Below are 25,671 nucleotides of genomic sequence, written 5' to 3'. Positions count from 1 at the left end.
GTGATGGTGGTGATGGCTGCAAACCAAATCTTTAAAAGTAAGAAGTATAGAAACTATTAACTAGTATTTTCAGTTTTTGAAACACAAAGAACAAAAATGCAAAAGATAACACAGGAGTAATATCAAGGGGAATAATTTACTATGCTAACAAGCTTAAAAAATGAGGTGCTAAAGGTGAAGTCCTAATTTGAGGAGCTATATTGCAGTGTATGGTGCCTGGGGCTCTCTGACTTAGTGCTCATCACTCCAATCCCTCTCCAGGTCTCCTTCATCAGCTCAACAGGGCTGATACAGTCTGAGAGCTCCTTTACTCTTGTCACTGTCAGGGGTTAAGTGCTCACAAGTCAAAATAAAACATTTGGAGAACACTATATTTCAAAAGAAAAACCATACCAATTTCTGATTCCTAATTCAGTAACAAAGGAATTAGAGTAGATATTAATACTCATAATAATATTCTAAAAGAAACAAAGGAAAGAATATTGTAAGATAAAACAAGAACAAGAAATCATAAAATGGTAAACTACAAATAGTAGGTATGAAAAATAAAATGGTTAGAAAAAAGAACAGCTTAGATGAGATAAACAGACAAGCTGAGGAACAAATCAGCAAGTTAGAAGGAAGTGCAAAGGATGAATAGAAAACATAAAAGTTAAAGAGACCTGGGAGATTATAGAAATGCTAACATATGGATACTAACAGTCTCAGAAAAGTAAAATTAGAAATGAAGAGGTGAAAACATTTGAAGAAATAATAGAAAAAATTATTGGCATAAAGATGGAAGATATATTGATTTTTCTTTTGGAAAAATACAAAATTTTTTATTTCTTTTCTTACATGAGGATGTGTTGTGTGTATGTGTGTGCATTTTGCTCTTTTTAGAAGGAAATTTTTATATTTTTACCTTTTGTACACCATTTTTAGTTTAATAGATCTTATTGGCATATCATAATTTTTGAATATCAACATCATGCCCAATCAAAAAAACAAAAACAAAAAAACAAACCAAACTTATTTTTCCTTTTTTCCCCTTTAACATTCTCATACTGGAGATAGAACCCAAGGCCTTCAACATGCTAGGGAAGCATTCCACCACTGAGATATATTTCCAGCCCACCCTCATTTTTAAATTTTAAGATAGGTCATTCTCTAAATTGCTGAGCCTGGCCTTGAATTTGTGATTCTCCTACCTCAGGCTCCAGAGTAGCTGGGATTATAGGCATGTATCACCAAGGTCAGCCATTATTTTTTTAATATCAAGAAATGTGTTAATATCCTATGCCATCTATTCCTGTTTTTGCTATTTTAACACATATAAGTTAGCTCATATATTGAAAAGGTGAGTTGGGTCATTTGTGATCAAGTGTTGAAAATACATTCTTTATTCTAAACAGTTGTTAAGAACAATCATAGAGCCAGGTATAGTGTAGTACACCTGTAATCCCAGTTACTCAGGAGGCTAAAGCAGGAGGATCAAAGTTCCAAGCCAGCAACTTAGTGAGGCCCTAAACAACTTAGCAAGAACTTGTCTCAAAATTTGAAAAAATAAAAAGAAAGGGTGGGAATGTCACCCTGGGTTCAATCCCTAGTACCAGTAAATAAATAAATAAATAAGAAAAATCACATATATAACTTGAAAAGTCTTATTTTTTATTTAATTTTTTTTTTTTGCAGTTATAGATGGATAGCATGTTTTGTTTTTATTTTTATGTGGTGCTAAGGATCAAACCCAGTGCCTCATACGTGCTAGGCAAGTGCTCTGCCACTGAACTATAGCCTCAGACTAAATTTTATCTTATTTATTTATTTATTTATTTAGTACTGGGGATTGAACTCATAAGTACTTTATTACTGAACTATATTCCTTGTTCTTTTTATTTTTTGAGACAGGTTCTCATTAAATTTCTGAGGGCCTCATTAATTTGCTGAGGTTGGCCTTGAACTTGGAATCCTCCTTGCCTGAGCCTCCCAAGTCACTGGGAATATAGGTGTGCACCACTGCTCCTGGCTTCCACCACCTTTAATAGCGCTGTCTGAGAAGCTAACCTAGGTTTATTTGCTAGGGATGTCAAAACAAATTACCACTAAGTGGGTGGCTTAAAACAAAAGAACTTTATTTTCTTGTAGTAGTGGACGCTAGACATCTGAAAACAAGGTATCAGCAGAGTAGAGCTGAGAGCTCTGAGGGAGAGGCTGTTCATGCCTCTCTCATAGGTTCTGGTAAGGCCCAGCAATCCTTGCCACTCTTGACTTCCAGGTGCAACACTCCAATTCTGTCTCCATCTTCTTATGGTGTTCACACAGTGACTCTGTGGTCATCTTCTTATAAGGATGCTAGTCATATTGGATTTGGGGCCCACTGTACTTCAGTATAATCTCATCATAACTAATTACATCTGCAAAGAACCTATTTCAAAATAAGTTCATGTTCTGATGTATTGGATGTTACTTCAACTTTTGTATGTGTGTGTGGGGTGTGTGTGTGTGTGTGTGTGTGTGTGTGTGTGTGTGTAGGGTGCTATTCAACCCATAATACCACCCAATAGTCATCTGAATATCCAGGAAAATGTAACATTATTCCATCTCCTATTTACTATTAATTGAAGCAAAGATTCTAATTATTTTATAAATCTGTAAAGTAAGATGATAACTTTTAGAAAATTTATAAATACAAATTTTTTTTTTTGAGAAATAGAGAAAGCTCACTAAGATTTCTGTTCAGTTGGGTGTGATGGCACATGCCTCTAATCCCAGCAACAAGTAAGGCACAGGCAGGTGGATCACAATTTGAGGCCAGCCTCAGAAATTTAGGGAGACCTTGTCTCAAGATAAAAAGGACTGGGTAAGGTTCCTGGGTTAAATCCCCAGTTCCAAAAAGGAAAGGAAAAAAAGATTTCTGTTCAGGCAGGTGTGGTGGTGCAGGCCTCTAATCCCAGGCAAAAGGCAGAGATAGGAGGATCACAAGTTAAAGGCCAGCCTCAGAAATTTAGGGAGACCTTGTCTTAAAATAAGAGAAAAAAAGAACGGGGGTAAAGTGAACCTATGTTCAATAACCAGTACCACCATCCAAAAAAAAAAAAAAAAGTTTCTGTTCAGTAGAAAAGACAGCCTTAGTGGTTAATTTTATTTTTCTATAAGACATTTTCCTTTCTTTCAATGTTTTTAATTTTTAATATTGTTTTTAAAGTGTGCTGGAGATCAAACCTGGGCCTTGCACATGCTAGTCAAGTACTCCACCATTGAGCTATACCCAGCGCCAACTCTTTCTAATTTTATATCTAATATAATAAATTGACTTCAGCTTCTTTGAGTCTTGTTTGTTTATGCATAGAGAAGTGGGTATCAGTTTCTTGAATACTCTTGAATTAAGTTTGCATTTCTACTAGTTCTTTTACTAATGAGGTATTTAAAATGTTGTTGGCACATGTTTACTATTTGTGTAACAATCATATTTTTTTAATATATATATATATTTTTTTGGCACCAGAGATTGAACCCAGAGGTGCTTTACCACTGAGCCACATCCCCAGCCCTTTTTCTTTTTTATTTTGAGACAGGATCTTGCTAAATTGCTTAGGGCCTTGTTAAATTGCTGAGGCAAGCTTTAAACTTTTGATCCTCCTGCCTCAGCCTCCTGAGCTGCTGGAATTACATACAGATCTGTATCACCTCACCCAGCTATTTTAAATATTTTTGAATTATATTTAACACATGGAAAAGAACAGAGCAAAAGGATAATTTTATATAATCTTTCAGAAAGTTAATTATTTATTGAATGTAAAAAAGTATGAACCTTCTTTTTCAACAAAAGAAAACAACCAACCTTTACCACTTCTACTGACCTAGTCGTGCTCTCAGTTTTAAGTTCATATGATTCTCCACCCAACACATTTTCAACTCTGAAATGCTGTAATCCTCATAAAACCACTACAAGTGGTTACTTTTACCTTCCATTTTACAGTTCAGAAAACCAAGGGTCCATATAAGAAAAAGTGGCAAAGCTGGAATATTAATTCAGGTTGGAGGTCCTTGCTATACTCACTTATAAAAAAGTCAATGAAAAAGGCACATATGTCCAGAAGATAAGCTGGGTTTTAGGGTAAAGGAGTCAATAGAAATTAGCAGGAAAAAGTGAGGTATCCAGAAAAATGGGACTAGTTCCGGAAAGTGATTTTTTTCTTTTTTTGGTGGTACTAGGGATTGAACCTAAAGCTTCATACATGGTAGGTGAGAACACTATCACTGAGCCAAATCCTCAGCCCTAGAAAAGTGATTTTTAATTGCTGATAATTATCTATGAGTAGATTATAAAATCAATTTAGTAGGTTGTGATAAATATTTTTAAAAATGAAACAAGATAAAAATAGAATAAAATAAAATAGAAAATACCAAAGCATACTACTCACCATCTTGTATACATAAGTGTGATTTGTGAACTGGAGTTATGATGAAACATGTATTTCTTATTCCAAGTCTTGATTACAAGTTTTAAACTTTTTAAAATCATAGATATACAGAGTAATAGCACCATGAAGATAAGGGAAGTAACTGAAAGAATAGTGAAGAACATATGGGCATTTTTATTATCTGGAGGGAAAAAAAATCCCAATGCTTTATTATTATTATTCATTTATAGTGGGGATGTAAATCTAGGGATGCTTTACCACTGAGCTGAATCCCCAGCCCTTTTTATTTTTCTGGTACTGAGGTTTGAACCTAGAGATGCGTTACTGCTGAGTTAAATCTCTAATCCTTTTTACTTTTTTGAGACAGAGTCCTGCTAAATTGTCCATGCTGGCCTTGAACTTGCAATTCTCCTGCTTTAGCCTCCCAAGTAGCTGGGATTGCAGGTGTGTGTGCTATGTGCCCAGTACTCCCCAATACTGGAAATATTTATTATATTGTAAAATTTTTACTAATCCTACTATATACCATTCTATTCATACTATATACTAATCTTACTATATATCATTGCTCCAAGACTCTAAAACCATAAAAAAACAGTAAAATAGAATTGCTTTACAGTTGTGAATACTCTTACCTCACTTATATTTGAATCTGTTATCTGCCCCTGCAAGCTCATTATGTTAATCAGTCTATCTTTTATGCTGGGAGGCAAAGGCTTAAGGTCTGTGATATATCTGGAAATATTCTCGATGAAGCACCAAAGGCATCTGAAATACAAATACAAAGTAATAAATTACACTATGCCTGTACTGGTTCCCACATTTGTCAGTATTTCTGTTAGTACTTAGCTCTTTCATAAAACAGTGTATACTTCTGGCAGGGAGGGAAGATATTGGGGATTGAATCCAGGCGCACTTTACCACTGAGCTACACCCCAGTCTTTTTTTTTCCCTTTGTTGAGACAGGGTCTTGCTAAATTGCTGAAGCTGGTCTTAAACTTGAGATCCTTCTACCTCAGCCTCCTGAGCAGCTGGATAACAGGCGTGCACTGCCATGCTTGGCTAGTTATTCTCTTCCTAATGAACATTACTATTGTTTCTAGGATATGTTATCATATATCGTCAGAGTGTTTTCCAAAAAGTCTATAAAATTTCTTTTTCTTTTCCCCAGTACTAGGGAGGAACCCAGGGAAAGTGTGCTACCATTGACCACAAGCTACATCTATAACCTTTTTAATTTTGAGATAGGGTCTTGCTAAATTGCCCAGGCTTGCCTCTAACTTGTGATCCTCCTGCCTCAGCCTCTTGAGTAGATGGGATCACAAGCATATGTCACTGTACTAAGCTCTCTAGTGAGTTTTATTTCAGTTATTATACTGTGTGTGTGTGTTGCTGGGGATTGAACCCAGGGCCTTGTGCATGCAAGCCAAGCACTCTACCAATTCAGCTATATACCCAATATATATATTATATATATATATATTAATACTGGGGATTGAACTCAGTGGCACTCAACCACTGAGCCACATCCCCAGCCCTATTTTGTATTTTTTTTAGAGACAGAGTTTCACTGAGTTGCTTAGCATCTTGTGGTTGCTGAGGCTGATTTTGAACTCCTGATCTTCCTGTTTCAGCCTTCCTGAGCCACTGGGATTGCAGGCATGCACCACTATGCCCAGCCAGAATGTAGTGTGGTTCTTAAAAAAAATTTCTCTTTATTGATTTGATCTATTTGATAAGACTTTGTTATACCTTGTTTTGCTTCTTTCTTTTCTTTCTAAAGCCTGAAGTAAAAGTCACATAATACTCAATTATTGTAAACCATAATATTCAGTGGCATCTATTCATTCATAATGTTATCCAACTACCATCTCTATCTAGTTCCAAAACATTTTTATCATCCTAAAAGAAAACTCTTACCTAGTAAAGAGTCAACCACATTTATCTGTTTTCCAAGTACCTGACAACCACCTATTTGATTTTTGTCAAAAGCTTCTACTTAGCCTAACAGGAAATTTTTTTTTTTTTTTTTTAGTGTAATGTTTTTGAGGTTCATCCATATTATATCCATCCATTATATCAATATTCCACTCTTTTCATGACTGAATAAGATCCCATTTTATGGATATACCACATATTGTTTATTGATTCATTATTTTCTACCTTTTGGCTATGTGATATGTTATGAATATTCACAAAAAAGTATCTGAATACCCAAATTCTCCTGGGAATACCTAAGAGTATAATTATGGTAATTCTATATTTACCTTTTGGAGACACTACTAAATTGTTTCCCCCTTTACTTCCTTTATCATGATTCTTTTGTTGTTGGGACTGGGGATTAATCCCAGGTGCACTTTACAACTAAGCTATATCCTTTTCATGTTTATTTTGAGACAGGGCTTTGCTAAATTGCTAAGGTTCCCACAAAGTTGCTGAGGCTAGTCTTGAACTTGCCATCCTCCTACCTCAGCCTCCTGAGTTGCTGGGATTACAGGCTTGTACCACCATACCCAACTCTCTCTCTCTCTCTCTCTCTCTCTCTCTCTCTCTCTCTCTCTCTCTCTCTATATATATATATATATATATATATATATATATATATATTTTAATTTCCTATGGTACTGAGGGTGGAACTCAGGGGCACTCTAGAGCTATATCACCAACCCTTTTTACTTTTTGAGTTGGGGTCTTGCTAAGTTGCCCAGGATGGCCTCAAACGTATGCTCCTCCTGCCTCAGCCTCCTGAGTCTCTGGTATAACACGTATGTGCTACCACATCCAGCTGGATCCTTTTGTTCTTTGAGCATATTTATAAAACCTTCTTTGAAGTAGCAAACAATTCTGAGAAATGAGATATTGTTTCCCCCCAAGAGAAAAGGCAAGTTTACTCACTGCTTGTTATAAAATAGGGTATTCACCAACCAAAGTCAGTTTTTCTCTCCTGTAATGCACCCCCAACATGTGCAGACACCCATCTGAGCCCTTGGTGTCATCATCCATGCAAGATTTGATGTAAAAGGATGACTAAAACAAACATGCTAATACTCCTGGTGCTTGCTGTTCTGAGTAAAAATTTTTGTTGTCTAACCTAGGAATCTTGTTTCTTCTGCTAGCCTCCACGAAACAAAGTTACACCCTAATCTATTTATTGTGTAATATAAAATCAAATCCCAGATCTGACAGTCTGGCAGTGAAAAAATGGATGCTGATAGAAACATGACTTTATTGAAGAGGAAAGTCAAGGATCTTGTGGGACAGCTTGGGGATTTGAGAAAATGCCCTGGATCTGGTGTCAAATGCTGTCACTTAGAGTTAGGTAAAGGCAGAAGGAGAAAGGGTGCTCTATTGTTTTACTTGTTAATAAAACAAGCTGCCTTAATGTTGTGTTGGCTATTGTTCACTCTCCTCCATACAGAAGGAAAAAGGGATGCTGTTAGAATTGGGTAGCAAACCATGTGGCTCCAGTTTAAAGGTAATATGAGCATGGGTTTTAAAGCAATTAAATTCTAATGCTGAAATAAGTGATGTCATAAGTGATGACCTAGTATTTGAACCAAAAACATTAGCAATTCATGTGACTGAGCCACAGGTGGAAGTGTCTCAAAACAAAAAGTGAAAGCAAAGCTTCACCTAATAGTGCAAAGCCAGCTGCTTAAGTACCTGGCTTTTGCCACAGCTCTATGTGACTGGTGAGGAATGCCAGGATGCAGGGTGTAGGGGTGGTCAAAATTACTAAGACTGTGGGGTAAAATGCAGCAGTGTTTGCTAGGGCAGTGCGAAAAGGACATCTGGGCCCTTATGCTTGCTGAGAGGTATCCTGAGGAGGAAGCAATGTCCTTACTCAGGCAACAACCCTGTGGTGGGGACTAGGGAAAGAAAAAGTATCCTTATTATCCTTGCCATCCTCTGCGAGCTAGCCTTTCCCACCACTGCACTTCCCACACTCCCAGTTGGGTAAGGGTAGTCTTCTCTTGGCTGTTGCTTTAATTTGTTTCTTGTGTACACATTAATCTTCTTGGTTTCTGATCCCTTAGCAGAAAATGGCACCCAAATTCAACTGATAGTGTCTGGGTAATGTTCTCAGTGGGGAAAAGAAGCTAAAGTGGCTTTGTGGGTAGCATTTTTTGGCTCTATCAGTGTATTACCAAAAGCTCATTCTTGTCCTGCATGCCATCCCTGAAGTCTGAATTACATTGTTTTTGTTCCTATGGTGGGTGTGTGCTCAAGGACAGCTACCTCTGCCTAGGATGGGGAAGAAAAGTAGTCTTGTTTTCCCTGAGGTTGGGAGGAGGAGAAAGAAAAGAGAAAAAAACATGTCCATTCAAATAACCTCAGTGGCAGAGCAGCAAGGCCTATATTCAAAGCATGAAGTGGTCCACTGTTACAAATATCCTATTATGGTTTTCACTGATGCCCGTGTAACTGGTGTTCATATGTTTTACTTTCCTGGTCCATCAATGTCAGAGTGGCTTCTCCTGTTCCAGGACTGCCACCTGTAAAGAAGTAATAAGTACCAGATAGTTTACCCTCCAAGTTATCTTCCAGTCTTCTCCTAAGAAATTCAGGAAAAAGGGGAAATCACAGCTTTAATGACTTAAGCAGTAGAAGCATTCAGTCAGGCCCTTTTCAAATATAAGATTACTACCTGTACTGGGGATTGAAACCAGGGGCACTCTATCTTTGAGCCACATCCCCAGCCCTTTTATATTCCATTTTGAGATAGGGACTCACTCAGTTTCCCAGGTTGGCCTTGAACTTGTGATCCTCCTGCTTCAGCATCCTGAGTCACTGGAATTACAGGTATGTGCCACCATGCTGAGATATACTCTTTACTTATTTTTTAAATCAATATATTTTTAGATGTGGATGGACCTTTATTTTTTCATTTATTTATATGTGGTGCTGAGAATTGAACCCATTGCCTCACACATGGTAGGCGAGTGATCTACCACTGAGCTACAACCCCAGCCCCATACTCTTTATTTTTTAAGATGGCTATTAACCAGCTTATAAGCTTCAGTTGTAACTGAATGCCTGTACATGAAAGCTGTGGCTATTTAGTCTGATATCAGTATCTTGGGTAGATCAACTAGGACTCTGCACATAACAAGGGGAGAACCAAACAGGTATTAAATGGCATATTCAAGAAAGCAATTGACCTGAACTTCGTGGAATCCTATTTTAATATAAAACAGTGAAACTTTGGGGCTGCTCTGATACTCTTATCACCTGAAGCAAAGTTACTAGCTCACTGGGGCTCTTGACTCAAAGAGTTTCCTATGTATGTCTGGGCCTAGTATACTGGTGGTCTGGCTCCATTGAAAGTGGAAGGTATTTACTAGGTATCAATCAGTAGCTGTCCAGACTGAATGATGGCTTTGGAACAGACTGCAGTATGGGCTAGTTGAGGTATATAGTAAACTGTTACTCTTGTCTTAGACCAGGGTAATGACCTCTAGACCAAATCTGGGCCATTCCCTGCTTTCATAAACAAAGTTTTCTTGGGACACAGTCATGTCCATTCATTTATACAGTGACTAAAGCTATTTTCACACTATAATGGCAAAGCTGAGTGGCCTCCATAATGAAAATATTTACTATACTATTTGGGCCTTTACAAACAAAGTTTGCCAATATCTGCCTTAGATAAAGACAATGTTCCCAAAGTCAACAGATTATATTTTTTTCTGATTCTTGGACTGTTGCCAGTAATCTAATCACCTTGTCTGTCACTTAGAAGAAGAGACTGTCAGATTAAAGATAACTCTCTTTAGGACTGTGAATTATGGAAACAAATAGCAGCAGACAGACAGGTATACATAACTGATGTAGCTACCAAGTACCCTCCTTCCCCGCAAGAGCTTCTTGTCAGCAAGATTTTACAAAAAGTGTCAACAGGATTTCATAGGGTTTCTGCAGAGAGCTCACTGTGGTTTGAAGCCTCCTCTTTGTTATAAAATCAGGTTTCTCTTTTTTGTAAAAGCTAGTTTACAATCAAGCTTGTTGCTGTGCTAGATGCTGTCTCTGTTTTCTTGGTTAAAAACTTGTGAAACCTATGTCTAGTGTAAAATATGGGACAAACAGTAACAGTTATGTGCCCACCCACTGTCATGTAACCATAAATTTGAAAGAATTTCCAGACCCCGGATCTACAGATTTTTAGGCATTAGTCCCTCTAGGCCACTGTAGCTTAAATAAGCCTGCTTCCTGAAAATTCCTTCAGTGTATAGCCTCATCTGTCCTATATCATAATAATTCATACTTTAATGGGAGGACTAGAACTGAACTGCTAATTAAACTTACATCATTTCTACCACTGTTCCAGGATCCATCCTCATACTCAACAAAGCATATATCTACTACCATGGCCTGGGAATGAAGTAAAGATTACATGTATCTGGTACCACTGCATGCCAGTCTTGTGCCTCCCTTCAAAAGTCAGTGTGTTTGTCTCGTAGTGAAACAGGTCAGGTTGCATAAGGTATCAGTCCCTCATGCTCCTGACAATCTAACTATATCAAGCTTTTAATACCCCCTCCATACACTTTGAGGCTATCACTGATGCTTTACTATTGTTGGCATTTTTTCAGGTTATGGCTTCACTGTTCAGTTTTATCAGTCAACTCCATCTACCCTGGCCACAACATAAAATGAATTATGTTTTTGGTTTTCCAGACCACTTGCAGTTTGACAGTGGTATGCCTTTTATTGCAAAGGTCTAATGGACTAATAGTCAAGGTATTCAATGGATATGTCATGCTTTTATCATCCCCAAGGTTGCTGGCTCTTACAAGAGGTAAAAGGGACTTTAAAATATATATTTTTTAAAGTTGTAGATGGACACAACACCTTTATTTATTTATCTTTATGTGGTGCTGAGGATTGAACTCATGCTAGGTGAGTGCTCTACCACTGAGCCACAACCCCGGTCCCATAAAATGGAATTTAAAGTAATGTTATGGTCTGAGTCTAATCAATATAGATTATAGGTATAAAATATTGATAAATAGAATAAGAACTATAATATGAATAATGTTAAACTGTAAACATAAGTAATAACAGGATAATCATGTAACTGTAAAACATAGAATTTAAGTTGTTAGAAATAAGAACAGTGTAAGGTAAAAAGTATAAACCTATAAGTTAATATGTTACAGATAAGTATAGGTTAATGGAATTATAGTTATATACAAGGTATAGCTATAGACAAGTATAAGTAAATATAGCCATAGTGATTCCATTTTTATGACTCCCGTGTGAAACTGTCATATAAGTTGTTTTTAAGATGTTTATAAGTTGTTTTTAAGATGTTTAAAAATTGTTTTTCTGTACTTAAACCCAGGATGTGGTTCTGCTAACTGCTTTCTCAGCCTTTGTATCCTGCATGCTTGCAACTTGCAGATTCCATAGGATGTGGTTTTCTTCCTTAAATACTCTGGCCACAGACAGTTTGGAGCTGTTTCCCCATAGGGTCACTTGGATCAGTCTCTGGCCAGACTCTCAAATTTGCCTTAAATTCAGACTTAGAGTGTTTTCTGAGTGGTCGTCCCATAACAGTAAGCCAGCTAAGCATTCTTCACAGAACTAGCAAAAACAATCCTAAAAATTCATATGGAAGAACAAAATACCCTGAATAGTCAAAGCAATCCTGGGCCAAAAGAACAATACTGGAGGTATCACAATGCCCGAATTAAAATTATACTACAGAGCCATAGTAACAAAAACAGCATGGTACTGGCATAAAAACAGACCAATGAAACAGAATAAAAGATACAGAGACAAACCCACACAAATACAACCATCTGATTCTTGACAAGAATATCAAAACATACATTGGAGAATGGTGTTGGAGAAAACTTGATATCTGTTGAAGAATGAAACCAGATTCCTAGTTCTCACTCTGTCCAAAAGTCAACTCAAAATAGATCAAAGACCTAGGTATAAGACCAGAAACTCTGCAAATGCTAGAAGAAAATATATCAAAAATCTTCCAACATAGAGGTTTTACAAAAATTGTAGCAGTGGAAAGAGATAACCAGTACTGGAGATATAGAACAGCAAGGTTTATTCAGCACTGTGCTAAGCAGAGTTTTCTCCAAAGGCTGAGCACAGTTCTTCATTCTCAGTATCTTTTATTCAGCACAGACAAGACTTCAGGGTTTTAAGACTTTTCTGTTCAAGCAGCCCAGATTCCTTCTCCCTTTCTCAGGTGACTCAGATTCCTACTACAGCTGCTGACTGTTCCTACTACAGCAAGATTACATAAGCAGAAATCAGCAAGCTGCCGCTGTTAACAGAGATGAAAAGGAGCCAGGAACAGTGGTGCATGCCTGTAACTCCAGCAGCTCAGGAGGATGAGGCAAGAGGACAATGAGTTCAAAGCCAGCCTCAGCAACTTAGTGAGGCCCTAAACACTCAGTAAGACCCTGTCTCTAAATAAACTACAAAAACAGGAGGGGATATGGCTCAGTGGTTAAGTGCCCCCTGAATTCAATCCATAGTACCTTCTGCCCCAATATACAAATAACAATAAATGCTGGTGAGGATGCATGGGGAAAAGGAATCCTTATATATTGTTGGGGAGGATATAAATTAGCACAGCAACTATGGAACTCAGTATGGAGGTTCCTCAAAAAAACTAAGAATTGAACTACCAAATGATTATCTATACCACTCCTTGTTATTTATCCAAAAGAATTAAAGTCAGCATATTACAGTAATAAATGTCTACCCATGTTTATAGCAGCACAATTCACAATAGCTGAACTGTGGAACCAGCCTAGGCATCTGTCAATGAATGGATAAAGAAAATATGATATATATACATAATGGAGTTGTATTCAGCCATAAAGAAGAAATGAAATTGTGTCATTTGAAGGAAAATGGATGTAACTTGAGAGCCTATGTTAAACAAAATAAGCCAAACTCAGAAAGAGTCATAAGTTTTCTCTCATGTGGAAGCTAGAGAGGAAAAAGGAAAAGAAAGGTGGATGTAGGAGATCTCATGAAAATCAAAAGGAAGCCGGGTATGGTGGCTCATGCCTGTGATCCCAGTGGCTCGGGAGGCTGAGGCAGGAGGATTGAGACTTCAAAGTCAGCCTCAGCAACTTAATGAGACCCTAAGTAACTTAGTAGGACCATGTCTCTAAAAATAAAAAATATAAAAAAGGGCTGGGGGGCGTGGCTCAGTGGTTAAGTGCTCCAGGGTTCAATCCTTGGTACCTGTCCCCACCCCCCAAAAAAGAGAAAAGAAGTGATATCTAGGGAAGAGAGGAAGGGAGATAAAAGAGAAATGATGAGGAACAATGTTGACTAAATTATGTTGCTATATCATATGCATGTATGAATATGTAATAACAAATCCCATCATTAGTATAATTATAATGCACCAATAAAAATAAACTAAAGGTGGCAAATGCCTGTAATCCCAGTGGCTTGGGAGGATGAAGCAGGAGGATAGCGAGTTCAAACCCAGTCTCAGCAACTCAGTGAGGCCCCAAACAATTCAGTGAAATCTTGTTTCTAAATAAAATAAAAAAAAGTGCTGGGGATGTAACTTGGTGGTTAAGTGCCCCTGTGTTCAATTCCTGGTACCAAAAACAAAACAATAACAACAACAACAAGAACCCCAAAACCAAAAATCCCAAAGGGTTCTCCAAGGCAGCACTAGTCAAAGTGCTAGTCAACGAGGGCTGGGGATATAGCTCAGTGGTTGAGTTCTTGTCTAGCACGTGTAATGCATGCAGTCCAATCCCCAGTACCCACCCCCCCCCGAAAAAAAGTGCTAGTCAGTGAGGAGACCAGGAGCATATGCAAAGATATAAACCAAACAAATCAAACATTGTTTCCTTTATGGAGATAGTGCTATCAACTGCACTAAATAGTGTGCTTGGTGAGAGAGAGTTCACCGCTTTGTCAAGATCCTTACTTTGTCACAAACCAGACATAGATTGCAGACCAGCTGCCAGTCTCAGACTATAGTTGTCTTCAAAAGGTTACAAATTATGGCTCTAGGGGCAAATATGATTCCTTACATGGAGGATAATATCCTAGTATGACAATGAAGGTCATGTGGTCATCTTTCTGATTTACTTCCAAGTTTTAGATAATTTTTCTTGACTTCTGTTATTTTATTTTCTCTTTTCACTAAGTACTATGCTTTTAAATTCCATCCACATGAATATGTACATCTACTCTACTTTTTTATGGCTGCATAATTCTCCATGGTGCTCTCCTAGTTATAGACATTCCAGCTCTAAACCACCAGAAATAATTATGCAAAGAATTACTTTGTACATGTCTCCAAGTATGGGCTCTCCTTATCTTTTCCCAAGACTTACAAGTTTCCTAAGTGTCTCCATATTCTCAACACTACCTATTAAATCTCTAAGTGCAGTTCCCAAACCTTTGATAGTCCACCATAGCTACAGAATTAAATACTCTTATTTCATCCTGGGATTCTACTCCTAATTATCTTGCTTTGTTTCACACTCTGCTATTCATAATCTGTACTCTGGTCAAACTGGAATACCTCTTTCTGGTCTTCTCACATCTGATTATTCCATTCTCCCTTGGATGCATTTCTTTGAATTTGCAACTGTCAGATGCTGCCAATCTTCAAATATAATCCCCTTTATACAAAGCTTTCTCCAAATCTTGTTTTATTTTCCTGATCAGAAATTTCAAAACATTTTGTTAATCTGTCTTTTTTGGTATTGTTCTACCTTTATTATAATTATTTATATGCCTGTGTCAAAATATTAGACCTCCTCTATTTGGGTTATTTTCCACAATCTTCAGCATAGTGCTTCATTTGCCACACATGCTGTTTAAATACACACTTAACTGAATTCTGGGCAACTCCCCAAATTAAGGAATTGTGGATACAAGGAAACAAAAAACAGTGATTGTAGTTGCTGGAGTTCAGAGGCTCATTTGTATAGAACCCTTAGAAATGCATAGGAAATAGGAATTAAGCTGAACTTTAGAAGAAAGGTCAGGATTTAGTAACATATCCCTGGTTACACAGCTTTCTATAGTAGGCAGGAAATAATAACTAACATAAATGAACATTTAACTATGTGCCAAGCACTGTTGTATAGGCTTTACCTATATTGGCTTTTAATCTTCATATCAGTTCAAAAGAATATAACAACAATGAGTGTTACCCATTTACAGATGAGAAAACTGAAATCCAGACAGGTTATATATCATTTGTTCATGATTATAAAACAAGTAAATGTTAGATGTATGAATAAAACTGAGGTAGTCTGTCTTCAAAGCTTGTACTTTTTGTGTGTGGGGGGTGGGGTGGGGGACTAAACCCAGGGGTGCTCTACCACTAAGTTACACCCCTATCCTTTTAAACAATTTTTTCCATGGCTGTCCAGGATGGCCTTGCAGTTGGAATCCTCCTGCCTTTGATTAGGAAGTCCCTGGGATTACAGGAAAAGCTTACACTCTTTTCTTTTTTGCACTACTGGGGCTTGAACTCAGGGGCTCTCTGCCACTAAACTACATACCTAGCCCTTTTTTCTTTATTTTTATTTTGAGATACTGGCTTACTAATTTGCTGAGGCTGGCCTGGAACTTTGGATTCTCCTGCCTCAGCCTCCCAGAGTGCTGGGTTTACAGGCCTGTACTTCCATCCTGGTTCAAAGTTTGCACTCTACATTACCCTAAGCTGACTTTGTTGATGGAAATTAAACCCCAATTTTATTAGACTCTCTACAGGTGTAAGGCTAGACAAGGGAAAACCATCTAATTTCTCTTTCATGAAAAGTGGCATGATTGAGAGCCAAGAGTTTCTGGAATATAATGTAAAATGTCAAATCCTATAGTTTTTACACCACATCATTCACAACTATGTGAATGGGATCCTGCTGGGCATGGGGGCACTCACCTGTAATCCCAGCAACTCAGGAGGCCGAGACTGGAGGATCCAAAGTTCCAGGCCAGCCTCAGCAATTTAGCAAGAACCTAAGCAATTTAAGGAGACCCTGTCTCAAAATAAAAACTAAAAAAGGCTGGAGATGTGGTTCAATGGTTGAGTGCACCTTGGTTAAGTCTCCAGTACCTCCCCCCCAAAAAATCCTAATTAGAATAATTTATACTCCTTGTGTGTAAAATATCAAAATACACTCTACTGTTATGTATATCTAAAAAGAAGAAAGGAAAAAATACAAAAGGAAAACACCCATTGTTTTAGAAGGCCTTCAGTACATTAAAGAGATTGTCCTCCTTAGCATTTAGCTAATTTTTACATGGCAATATTAATAGAATAAAAGCTCATGGAGACACAATTGCCACGGTAACTGCAACTTCCTGCACAATTTCCGGTGTAAAATAATAACAACAATGACTAACAATGGCGTTTATTATTTGCAAGGCATCCTTCCAAAGGCTTTACATGCGCTACATTTTATTCCTCAGCAGGACTTCTTGAGGTAGGTACTATTATTAGTACTAATTTTGTACATAAAGAGCTCGGACACAGGAAAAGGTTCAAAAATGGTCACACGGCAGGTGAGGGGCAGGGCCGGGAGCTGAACCTAGAAATCCCTATCAAGGACCCCTCTTTTAAGTCGCTTTCTACCTACTGCCTGCAGGAGTCAACTGCAGTCTGTTCCGGTAACCGGTGGGGCTGTGCAGAGAGAGAGGGCTCGTCAGTGTTTTGTTCTACCGAGGCTTTCGCTCCGGTTGGAGGCCGGCCTCTGCCAGGAATCACCAGGGCGCTGAGCGGTCCCGTCTGGGGGGATCCAGGACCCTCATCCGGGAGCACCCGGGCAGAGGACCGAATGGCAAGCCCGCCCAGCAGGCCACTCTGCTCAACTGTCCTCAGGGGACAAACCAGCCACCCGGGAACAGAAACGAGCGGGGCCTCTTCGGAGATCGGGATAGGGAAAGGGGCGGGAGGGAGAGCGGCGCAGGGCCCGGCCGGTTGGAGGAGGTGCCCGCGCGGCGCGAAGGGGAGGCGGGACGGGGTGGACTCACAGATCCAGGAGCTGACTGACCGACCCCACGTGAGGCATCGCGGCGGCCCTCAGAAGCCTCTTCCGCGGCCCCAGGACCTCTAGAACCCGGCCGGGGGCGGTCCGACAACTCCCCCGCCTCGCGGCGCGTAGGCCCTGGTGACGTCACACGGTTCCGGTGTTCGGGGCGTGGCCACGCCCGGAACTTCGAGGGCAAGAATAGAGCGCGCTCGCAGCCGAGCTCGCAGGTGGGGAATCCCTAAGCTTGGAGCACCACGACGGGAGGCGTAGTTCTTCCACCCGCGGGCGGCGAGGCGGATCGCTCAGCGCCGTTTGTCTGGAGGTCCAGACTTACGGCTTCCGGACTTTCAGCCTTCTGCTCAGCCCAGCCTCGAGGTCGCGAGTCAGGAAGTCTCCCCTGACAAAGCGAGTGCTAAAGGATGCGTTGGATGCTGGGCCATGCCCGTGGTGATGCACTGGGGGACATCCCCACTCCCCCGCCCTTGGATACTGACTCCACTGCCTTCAAATGGAGCATTTTAGAAGATCCGAGAGTGACTTTACTGAGCAAGTCACATGAAACACGCACCGAGCTATGTGCCTTCCGTGCTTTTGTTTCAACAAACCATACTCATAATTCCTGGGAGATCGGAATTGTTTAGTTCTATTTTGCAGATGAGGACACGCCATCAACAAACTCAATAAACATTTCATGGTGGAAGACGACAGGATTGCAAATCAGGAATTATTTAAAAAGGCGGAGCATCTTTCTCTAGGTGGAATTCTTTCTGCGTTTCTTTTCTAGAGCACTGTGGAGAGGGGGCAAAATTGCGATGTATGCAGTGGAGGGAGAGAAATAAAGAATGTCCATGCGCTTCTTCCCCTTTTAATGCTTTTTTCACTCAATACAATTTCACTCTATATGTTCTTAACCAAGAAAAAGACAATCCTTCATGCTAGGCATTGCAATAGATATAATCCATCCACAGCAAACAATTCTAGATTAATTCTAAGCACCGCAAACACACTTAATCCTGACAGACATTCCCTATGCGAGCTAAATTCAACTGTCAGACCAAAAGTCTCAAGCCTTAGGCTTTACTTCCAGCAGATGCATACCCACTCAGACCACAGTGATCAGGTCCAGAATCAAAGCAGGTTTCTCCCGGTGTGGAGTGGACGACTGGGTCGTCGGGAGAAGTTATGGCTCTCACCAAAGGAAGAGGATCAGAAAAACGATGACAAGTGATGGGATGTGAGGTCCTTATCAGGCTCTCCAGCTTGAGTGTGTCCTTGGTTTCTGGTTGAATTCCTGTTCGTTACCTCTATTGTTTACACTAAATTTTGGGGCTTTTGACCCCTCCCCCTTTCAATCCTTATCAGCTACCACTGGATTTTTCCATGACATCATTTACATCAGAAACATCTGGTATGATGGTCTCCACTCTGATCTTCTCGCCTTTCCCTCTGTTTATCAGGGTGAGGGGAAGTAACTTGTCTGAGGCCATACTGGAGGGCTCTTTAGGTGTGCCTGATGAGACTGGAGTTTTTAAAATGGAGTTGCTTAGGCTCAGGCCTAAGGCCATCCTCACAAGTACTTACTAGTTTTTATTGCTTTTTCATTCTTAATTTGATTAATTAGATTAATTTGTTGGTGTTGGGTTTGGATGTGAGATGTCCCCCAAAAGCTCATGTGTGAAACAATGCAAGAAGGTTTGGAGGAGAAATGATTGGGCTAGCCTGAATCTAATCAGTGAATTAATCCCTGATAGGATTAACTCAGTGGTAAATGAAGGCAGGTGGGGTGTGGCTGGAGGAAATGATTGGGGGCATATTTGTATCTGGCAAATGGAGACTATCTCTGCTGAGACAGAGCTGCTGTCTCAGCTCACCATATGAGCTGCTTCCCTATGCCACACTCTTCCTCCATGATGTTCTGTGTCACCTTGAGTCCCAAGCTCACATGGAACCTGCTTCTATGAACTAAGACCTCTGAAACTGTGAGCCCTCAAATAAACTTTTCCTCCTGTACAATTGTGCTGGTTGGGTCCTTAAGTCACAGTGGCAAAAAAGCGGACTAAAACAGTTGCTTATATGTCAAACTCCCCTTTGATAGCTCCTTCAATTTTGAGATCTTGGCTTTTCAGGATGCTTCTTATTCAGTCAACTTGCATTCATTAAGCCCTGCATGAAGGCCAGGAAGTACTCGTGTTCAAGTAACCCTCAGAACAGGGTTGTGCTGGATGCTGAGGATTCATTGGTGCACACCTGCTCCAGACAAGTAAAAGGACAGTGTAACTCAAGTGCTAGGATAGGGTTAGTTCTGTGGGTGAACCAGTGGTGTGTAGTGTATATAGGTATAGGTGGGAGGATGGTCTGTATATGGTTTCGGATGGCTACACTGGACAGTGACAAGAGATGAGTGAAGGATGAGGTTTGTAAAGCTTTTGCTATAAAGGGCCAAATGGTAATATTTTAGGTTTTGTGGGCCCAATGCTTAGTCACCACACCTCAACATATAACTGAACAGCATCCATAGACAGTCCTAATGGGCAGGTCTGTGTTCCAAAAAACTTTATTACAGACACTGATATTTGAATTTCACATACAGTAGTGCCCCTCGTCTATGGGGGCTATGTTCCAAGACCTTTACGGGATGTGGATAGTACCAAACCCTATATATACTATTTTTCCCCCTATATATAACATACCTATGGCAAAGTTTAATGAAAAATTAGGCACAATAAGAGATTAACAACCAGCTGGCAATGGTGGCCCTCTCCTATAATCTCTGACTCAGGAAGCTGAGGCAGAAGCATCACTAATTCAAGACCAGCCTAGACAACTTATTGAGACCCTGTCTCAAAACCTAAAAAATAAATAAATAAATAACATCAGTAACTAATAAAAAGCTATAACATACTCTAATAAAAGTTATGTGAACATGGTCTCTTGTACAAAATATTGTACAGTACTCACCTGTGTGTGTGTGTGTGTGTGTGTGTGTGTGTGAAGACGTGAAGTGATACAGAGCTTACATGTTGAGATGAAGTGAGGTGACAGGTGCTGACACAGTGCTGGACCACTGCTGGCCGACCTTTCCCTTGGTGTATAGGAAGCCATTCTGAGTAGGAAGATGAAATATTGTACAGTTGCATTTTGTCCTGCCTGGCACAGGAACCATCCCTTGGTCCAACAAACCTGCCTGTTAATTGCTTAGTATCTGGTTATCAGACCGGCTGTCACAGTATTGAAGTACTCGTGTTCAAGTAACCCTCAGAACAGTGTACAGTTTGACTTATGAATTGTTTATTTCTAGGATTTCCATCTAATATTTTGGGACCATGGTTGACCATGGATAACTGAATCATGGATTCAAGAATTTGCAGGCTTATACCAACCAAAAAATCATGATACTCCTTCAGCCACAAGTATTTGTTCAAAAATTGGCTCATGGGTCTAGGACTCATTTGAAGCCAATACAAAGCAAGAAAAAGTTTGCTGGAGATTTCTGGGAAAGAAACTTCTAAACTTGTGACAATGCTTTGTAAAGTAATACCCTCTTTTCTTAGCCCTGTCGTGTTGAATGAAATTTAAGACACTAGGTGGCAGTAGTGGAAGACCAAGGTAGAGTATGAGAATTACAAAAGAACAGCCAGGATCCTGATTGAACCATGCCCGAATACTGCTCTTTTCTCTCTACTTGTTACACAATTCAGCAAATTCTCTCTGTTGTTGCTAAAATCCATGGAGTTGATTTTTCTGTTTCTTGCTGCCCCAAACATTCTATTACAACATTCATACCAGGAGTCATCAGCATATAGGTAAAAACTAAAGGTATGGGAATGGATGAGCTCACTTAACAGATATAAGTAAGAACAACCATAACAAAAAGTCTTTGGAGAGATATGTTGGGAACACATTTATTGGCTGGAAATTGACACTAAGGACTAGCCCAAAACCAGGAAATGTGGTGTTACAGAACATAAACAAGTGATCAAAATGGTCACATACAACTGAGAGGTTAAGTGGGGTAAGCCTTGAAAGTGATTTAACAATAGGAAAGTTACTGAGGGTTTATAAGGTGGTAGTGGAGGATGCAAACTGATCTTAATGAGGAGAATGAAGAAAAGTGAGGAAATTAACACAGAAGTAGTCCAGTTCTCACATTAAATACTTATAGGAATGAATTGATACCTCCATTTAGATGCATACATACTGAGAAGAAAAATATTGTTTGCGGATGTAACTGTACTTGAAAGAAGGTAAAATGCAAACATTCAGAACCATTATTTATGGAGCTTCTCAGTGTCAAGCATGGTAAATATTTACATGATCTCATGTAATCATCAAACAGGTCTGAGGTATAGTACTACTTTATAGATGAAGGTCAGAGCTTACACAAAAGGGCCTGTCAGGGTCCCAAGATCATGCTCTTTCTACTCCCTCTGGGTGTCCAGAAGAAAGGTTTAGGGTATATCTAGGATCAGCAGTATAACTGGGGGAGCCCTTTTTTAGAGATTCATGGTGATAGCAGAGCATTAAACCAAGGGCAAGTAAGGCTCCTGTGACTGACTGCATGTGTCCCAGTTATGGTTTAGATGTGAGGTGTCCCCCCAAAGCTCATGTGTGAGACAATGCAAGAAGGTTTGAAGGAGAAATGATTGGGTTACAAGAGCCTTAACCCAATCAAGTGAATTAATCACCTCATAGGGTTAATCGAGTGGTAACTAAAGGCAGGTGGGGTGTGGCTGGAGGAGGCAGGGCAGTGGGGTCAGCTTTAGGGTATCTATTTTGTATCTGAAGAGTGGAGTCTCTGCTCTTTGACCATCATATGAGCTGCTTCCCTCTGCCACACTCTTCCACTATGTTTTTCTCCTCACCTCAAGCCCCAAGGAATGGAGGCTGCTGTCCATGGACTGAAACCTCTAAAACCATGAGCCTTCAAATAGACTTTTCCTCCTCCTCAATTGTGCTGGTCGAGTCTTTTAGTCACAGTGGCAAAAAGGCTGACTAAAACACCCACTGATAAACCCAGCCTAATTCCCTCTTAAGATCAGGAGCCATCTTGTCATAAGTTATAAAAGATTCATTTCTGTTTTCTGTAAAATATTAAGATTTCTATTTAGTCTGGCCGTATTTTGATGTTTCAAACTTACTTGGAATGCCTGCCCGTGCCTTGAACTCACCCATGCCTGGCTTTCCCTGGCCAGATAACAACCCTCTCTGAAACCCTAATGGTGCCTCATAAGTTCTGATGTTGGGATCTAAATTTACTCCCTAAGTGCTGAACCATTTAGACCATTAACCTACTACCTGCCTTTGTGTTATGCTCGTCAAAATTCTGTTATCTGTAAGTTCTCAAGACACCCCTCACTTTTTTGCAACTTTCTGTGCTATAAAGCTGCACTCCTAGAGAGCTCTGGAGTGCTGTCTTCTATTCCCACAGGTTTTGGGAGAGACAGTCCAGGAATTACAAGCTTGCTTTTATTTGATTTAAATTGGAGTCGGTGGTCATTTCTTTGTGTTGTGGTTTAACACCACCCATGAAAGCAACCATAATTGCAACCAATGTCAGAACTTCCCAAGAAAATCAGTGCCAACCACTGATTCAGGAACTTTTTTTTTTTTTTGGAGTGGGTTAAAAAAAACTCACCTCAGAGACAAATATGAATACAGGGAAACATTTTTACTAGTAGTTCAAGAAAATCAGACTTATAGTAGTAGTGGCTCATTAAAATGAAATGAGGAATTTATAGCTCAGCTATGTCAGTTAACAATGTAAATGGGATAAGAGGGGCGCCATGTTCGGACAAAGGGAAAGGAGGAGAAGTGCTTAAAGCATCAGAGTGCGATTGGACCCAGCCCCCTCCCTCCCTCTGGCCTCGGTGGAGCCTGCCCAGCCGGGCAGTGGGGATTGGGGTGGGAGGAGTGACTGGGCCGTGCCAGAGCAGGAGACTTGCCCTTTCCAGCCACAGAAGCATTGTGACATTACTTCTCCTATCAGCTTAGCAGCCCCCAATAAGACTGACTACATTCTTACACAGAAACTAATTGAGACTCTGAAGCCCTTTTGGGTTTTTGAAAAGGAAGAGGAGCTGCAGTGCGGACTTTAATTTTAGAAAAATTAAATAACTTGGTGAAAGAGTGGATAGGAGAAATCAGTGAAGGCAAGAATCTTCCACAATCTGTAATTGAAAATGTTGGAGGAAGATTTTTTAGATTTGAATCTACGTTACAGATTAGGAATACATACAAAAGGTGCGGATATTGATGCATTGTGTGTTGCACCAAGATAGGTTGATCGCAGTGACTTTTTCATTTTGTTCTATAAATTGAAATTATAAGAAAAAGTTAAAGATTTAAGAGCTGTTGAAGAGGCGTTTGTATTAGTTATCAAACTCTGGGATAGAGGTTGATATTTTGTTATTGCAGAAGATTTGGACCTATACAAGATGACGATCTGCTTAAAAATTTAGATATACGATGCATAAGAAGTCTTAATGGTTGCACAGTAAGAGATGAAATTTTACACCTAGTACCAAACATTGACAACTTCAGGTTAAATCTGAGAGCTCTGTGGGCCAAATGCCACAACATCTATTCCAATATATTCGGTTTCCTTGGTGGTGGTGTTTCCTGGGCTGTGCTAAGTAGCAAGAACTCGCCAGCTTTATCCAAATGCAATAGCATCAACTCTTGTACTGTCCTGGGAAGACCACTCAGAAAACACACCAAGTCTGAATTTGAAATAATTTGAAGGATTTTTATTTTACCTATTTTGCCAATTATACCTGGTCAGGGGCTGAGTCTAACAGAGTCCAAGTGGCTCTCTGAAAGACTTCACCCTCCTCTGAGGGAAATCTGCTATTTAAGGAGGAAAACCACATCCTTTGAAATTTTTCAGTTAGCAAGCAAGCAAGTTACAGAAGCAAAGAAGCTGTTAGCAGAACAACCTAATGAACTGCATCTTGGGTTCAAGCAGGTGCTAGACAACTGTCAAGCAGTTGGTTGGGGGGACTTCAAAGTTATATGGGTTACCAAGACTTCCATATTCTGGGTTGAGTACATTTTGTGGGATACAAAGTACAGAAAACAATATATATATATTTTTAATTTAGCAGAAAACAGCTTTCATTTTGTTTTCTCAGAAATGAGTCCTGCAACTGTCTCTTCACAGAAGCAATAACAGAAAAACTAAGGTGGAGTCTAGAATAGCTGACACCGGGTCCCTATGACCTATCTGTTTGCTCCTATAGCCATAGTGACTCCATTCTTGCTGATCAGGTAATTTTACCATAGCAATTGCTTTTACAACCAGTATTAGTAACTTATTGATTATGTTGATCAGTTCGCACCACAACGGTATATACATTTTTCTTGGTATTTTCTAAATGGCATGTGTTTAGATTGTTATGGACTGATTTGAAAATTAGCTCAGACTTACCCCATTTTGTTCAGACACCTCATTCACCCTGTGTGAAACTGGCCCCTTTCCACATGAGCCCACTGGCATTGAAGGATAACACCTCCACCCCCACCTACTTGCTTGCACCCTGACCACAATATCTTTGCTCTATGGAACTAATGCAAATTTTTCTCTGAAAATGTAATTTCTGAGAGTATGATTTTTTTTCATAGCCTGGTACTTTTCCACTTGTATGAAATGTATATTGTAAATATTATTTCTCCTGCCTCCCGCTTCTTTGTGGTTGTAAGACTTATAAGCTTGGTCTTATCCCCAATCAAGGTTGAGGGTTGCAGAACTGCTTGGTCTCTGTGCTCTTGACCCCGGCTGGCAATAAAGCCTTTGTCTTCGCTTCAAACAGACCCGGAGTTTTATTTGGGAATTTGGAAATAGTGCCTTAACAAGATTATATTGAAATAAAATTGATTGTAGACACTGGAGTTTAGTCTTATTTCTATTACAGTTCTACAGCTGGTTTCAGATTCAAATTCTAGTTTGTGAAATAGCCATTTAGGTAGCCTTGGAGATCACAATGAATATTATGGCAAATTAAACTTCATTTCTTTTCCTAGCTTTACCAGGATAGTAAGTCAGATTCTATTTGTACTTAATTTGCATAATTCTACCTTCCAAATAAACTGAATTTGAGCTGTAGCTTTTGCTAGAATCCACTTCATTAATAGGTTGACATGTATGTTACTTTTGGATAAAACTTATATACACCACTTCTTTCACTTTTTAAATAGTTTTAAATCCATGTGCCATTAATTTTTTTTTGCTTTCAACTGTTCATTTATCTTTAATAAAATATTAAAGACATCAA

The 25,671-nt window shown here is 39.5% G+C and overlaps 1 protein-coding gene, 1 long non-coding RNA gene and 1 pseudogene across 6 annotated transcripts in view; 2 read left to right on the top strand and 1 right to left on the bottom strand.

The window, feature by feature from the left end:
- Amn1 (antagonist of mitotic exit network 1 homolog) overlaps nucleotides 1–17,534 on the bottom strand; it is a 42,681-nt gene extending 25,147 nt beyond the window's left edge. Inside the window, exons 1-3 of one of the 5 annotated variants that reach the window (XM_071609999.1) lie at nucleotides 17,403–17,480; nucleotides 17,005–17,052; nucleotides 5,042–5,174 (exon numbers count right to left, since the gene is read on the bottom strand). In XM_071609999.1, coding sequence (XP_071466100.1) covers nucleotides 5,042–5,174; nucleotides 17,005–17,052; nucleotides 17,403–17,440 — 219 coding nt within the window. In that variant the 5' untranslated portion in view covers nucleotides 17,441–17,480. Of the gene's footprint in view, nucleotides 1–5,041; nucleotides 5,175–14,940; nucleotides 15,006–16,311; nucleotides 16,331–17,004; nucleotides 17,095–17,402 lie in introns of those variants that run through there. The other 4 variants (XM_027934115.2, XM_027934117.3, XM_071610001.1 and 1 more) reach the window with 4 other exon arrangements.
- LOC139705209 (uncharacterized) lies at nucleotides 16,767–18,258 on the top strand. Its single transcript, XR_011707102.1, has 2 exons — nucleotides 16,767–16,855; nucleotides 17,018–18,258. It is a non-coding gene; the product is annotated as an uncharacterized lncRNA (long non-coding RNA).
- Nucleotides 18,259–22,017: 3,759 nt separating this feature from the next.
- LOC114091632 (poly(A) polymerase alpha pseudogene) lies at nucleotides 22,018–25,238 on the top strand (annotated as a pseudogene).
- Nucleotides 25,239–25,671: the final 433 nt, after the last annotated feature.

Source organism: Marmota flaviventris, chromosome 3, assembly GCF_047511675.1.
Source record: "Marmota flaviventris isolate mMarFla1 chromosome 3, mMarFla1.hap1, whole genome shotgun sequence".
In the NCBI taxonomy this organism is placed as follows: Eukaryota; Metazoa; Chordata; class Mammalia; order Rodentia; family Sciuridae; genus Marmota; species Marmota flaviventris.
Note: the sequence above shows the minus strand (reverse complement) of the source record. Positions and strands in the feature narration are given on the sequence as shown.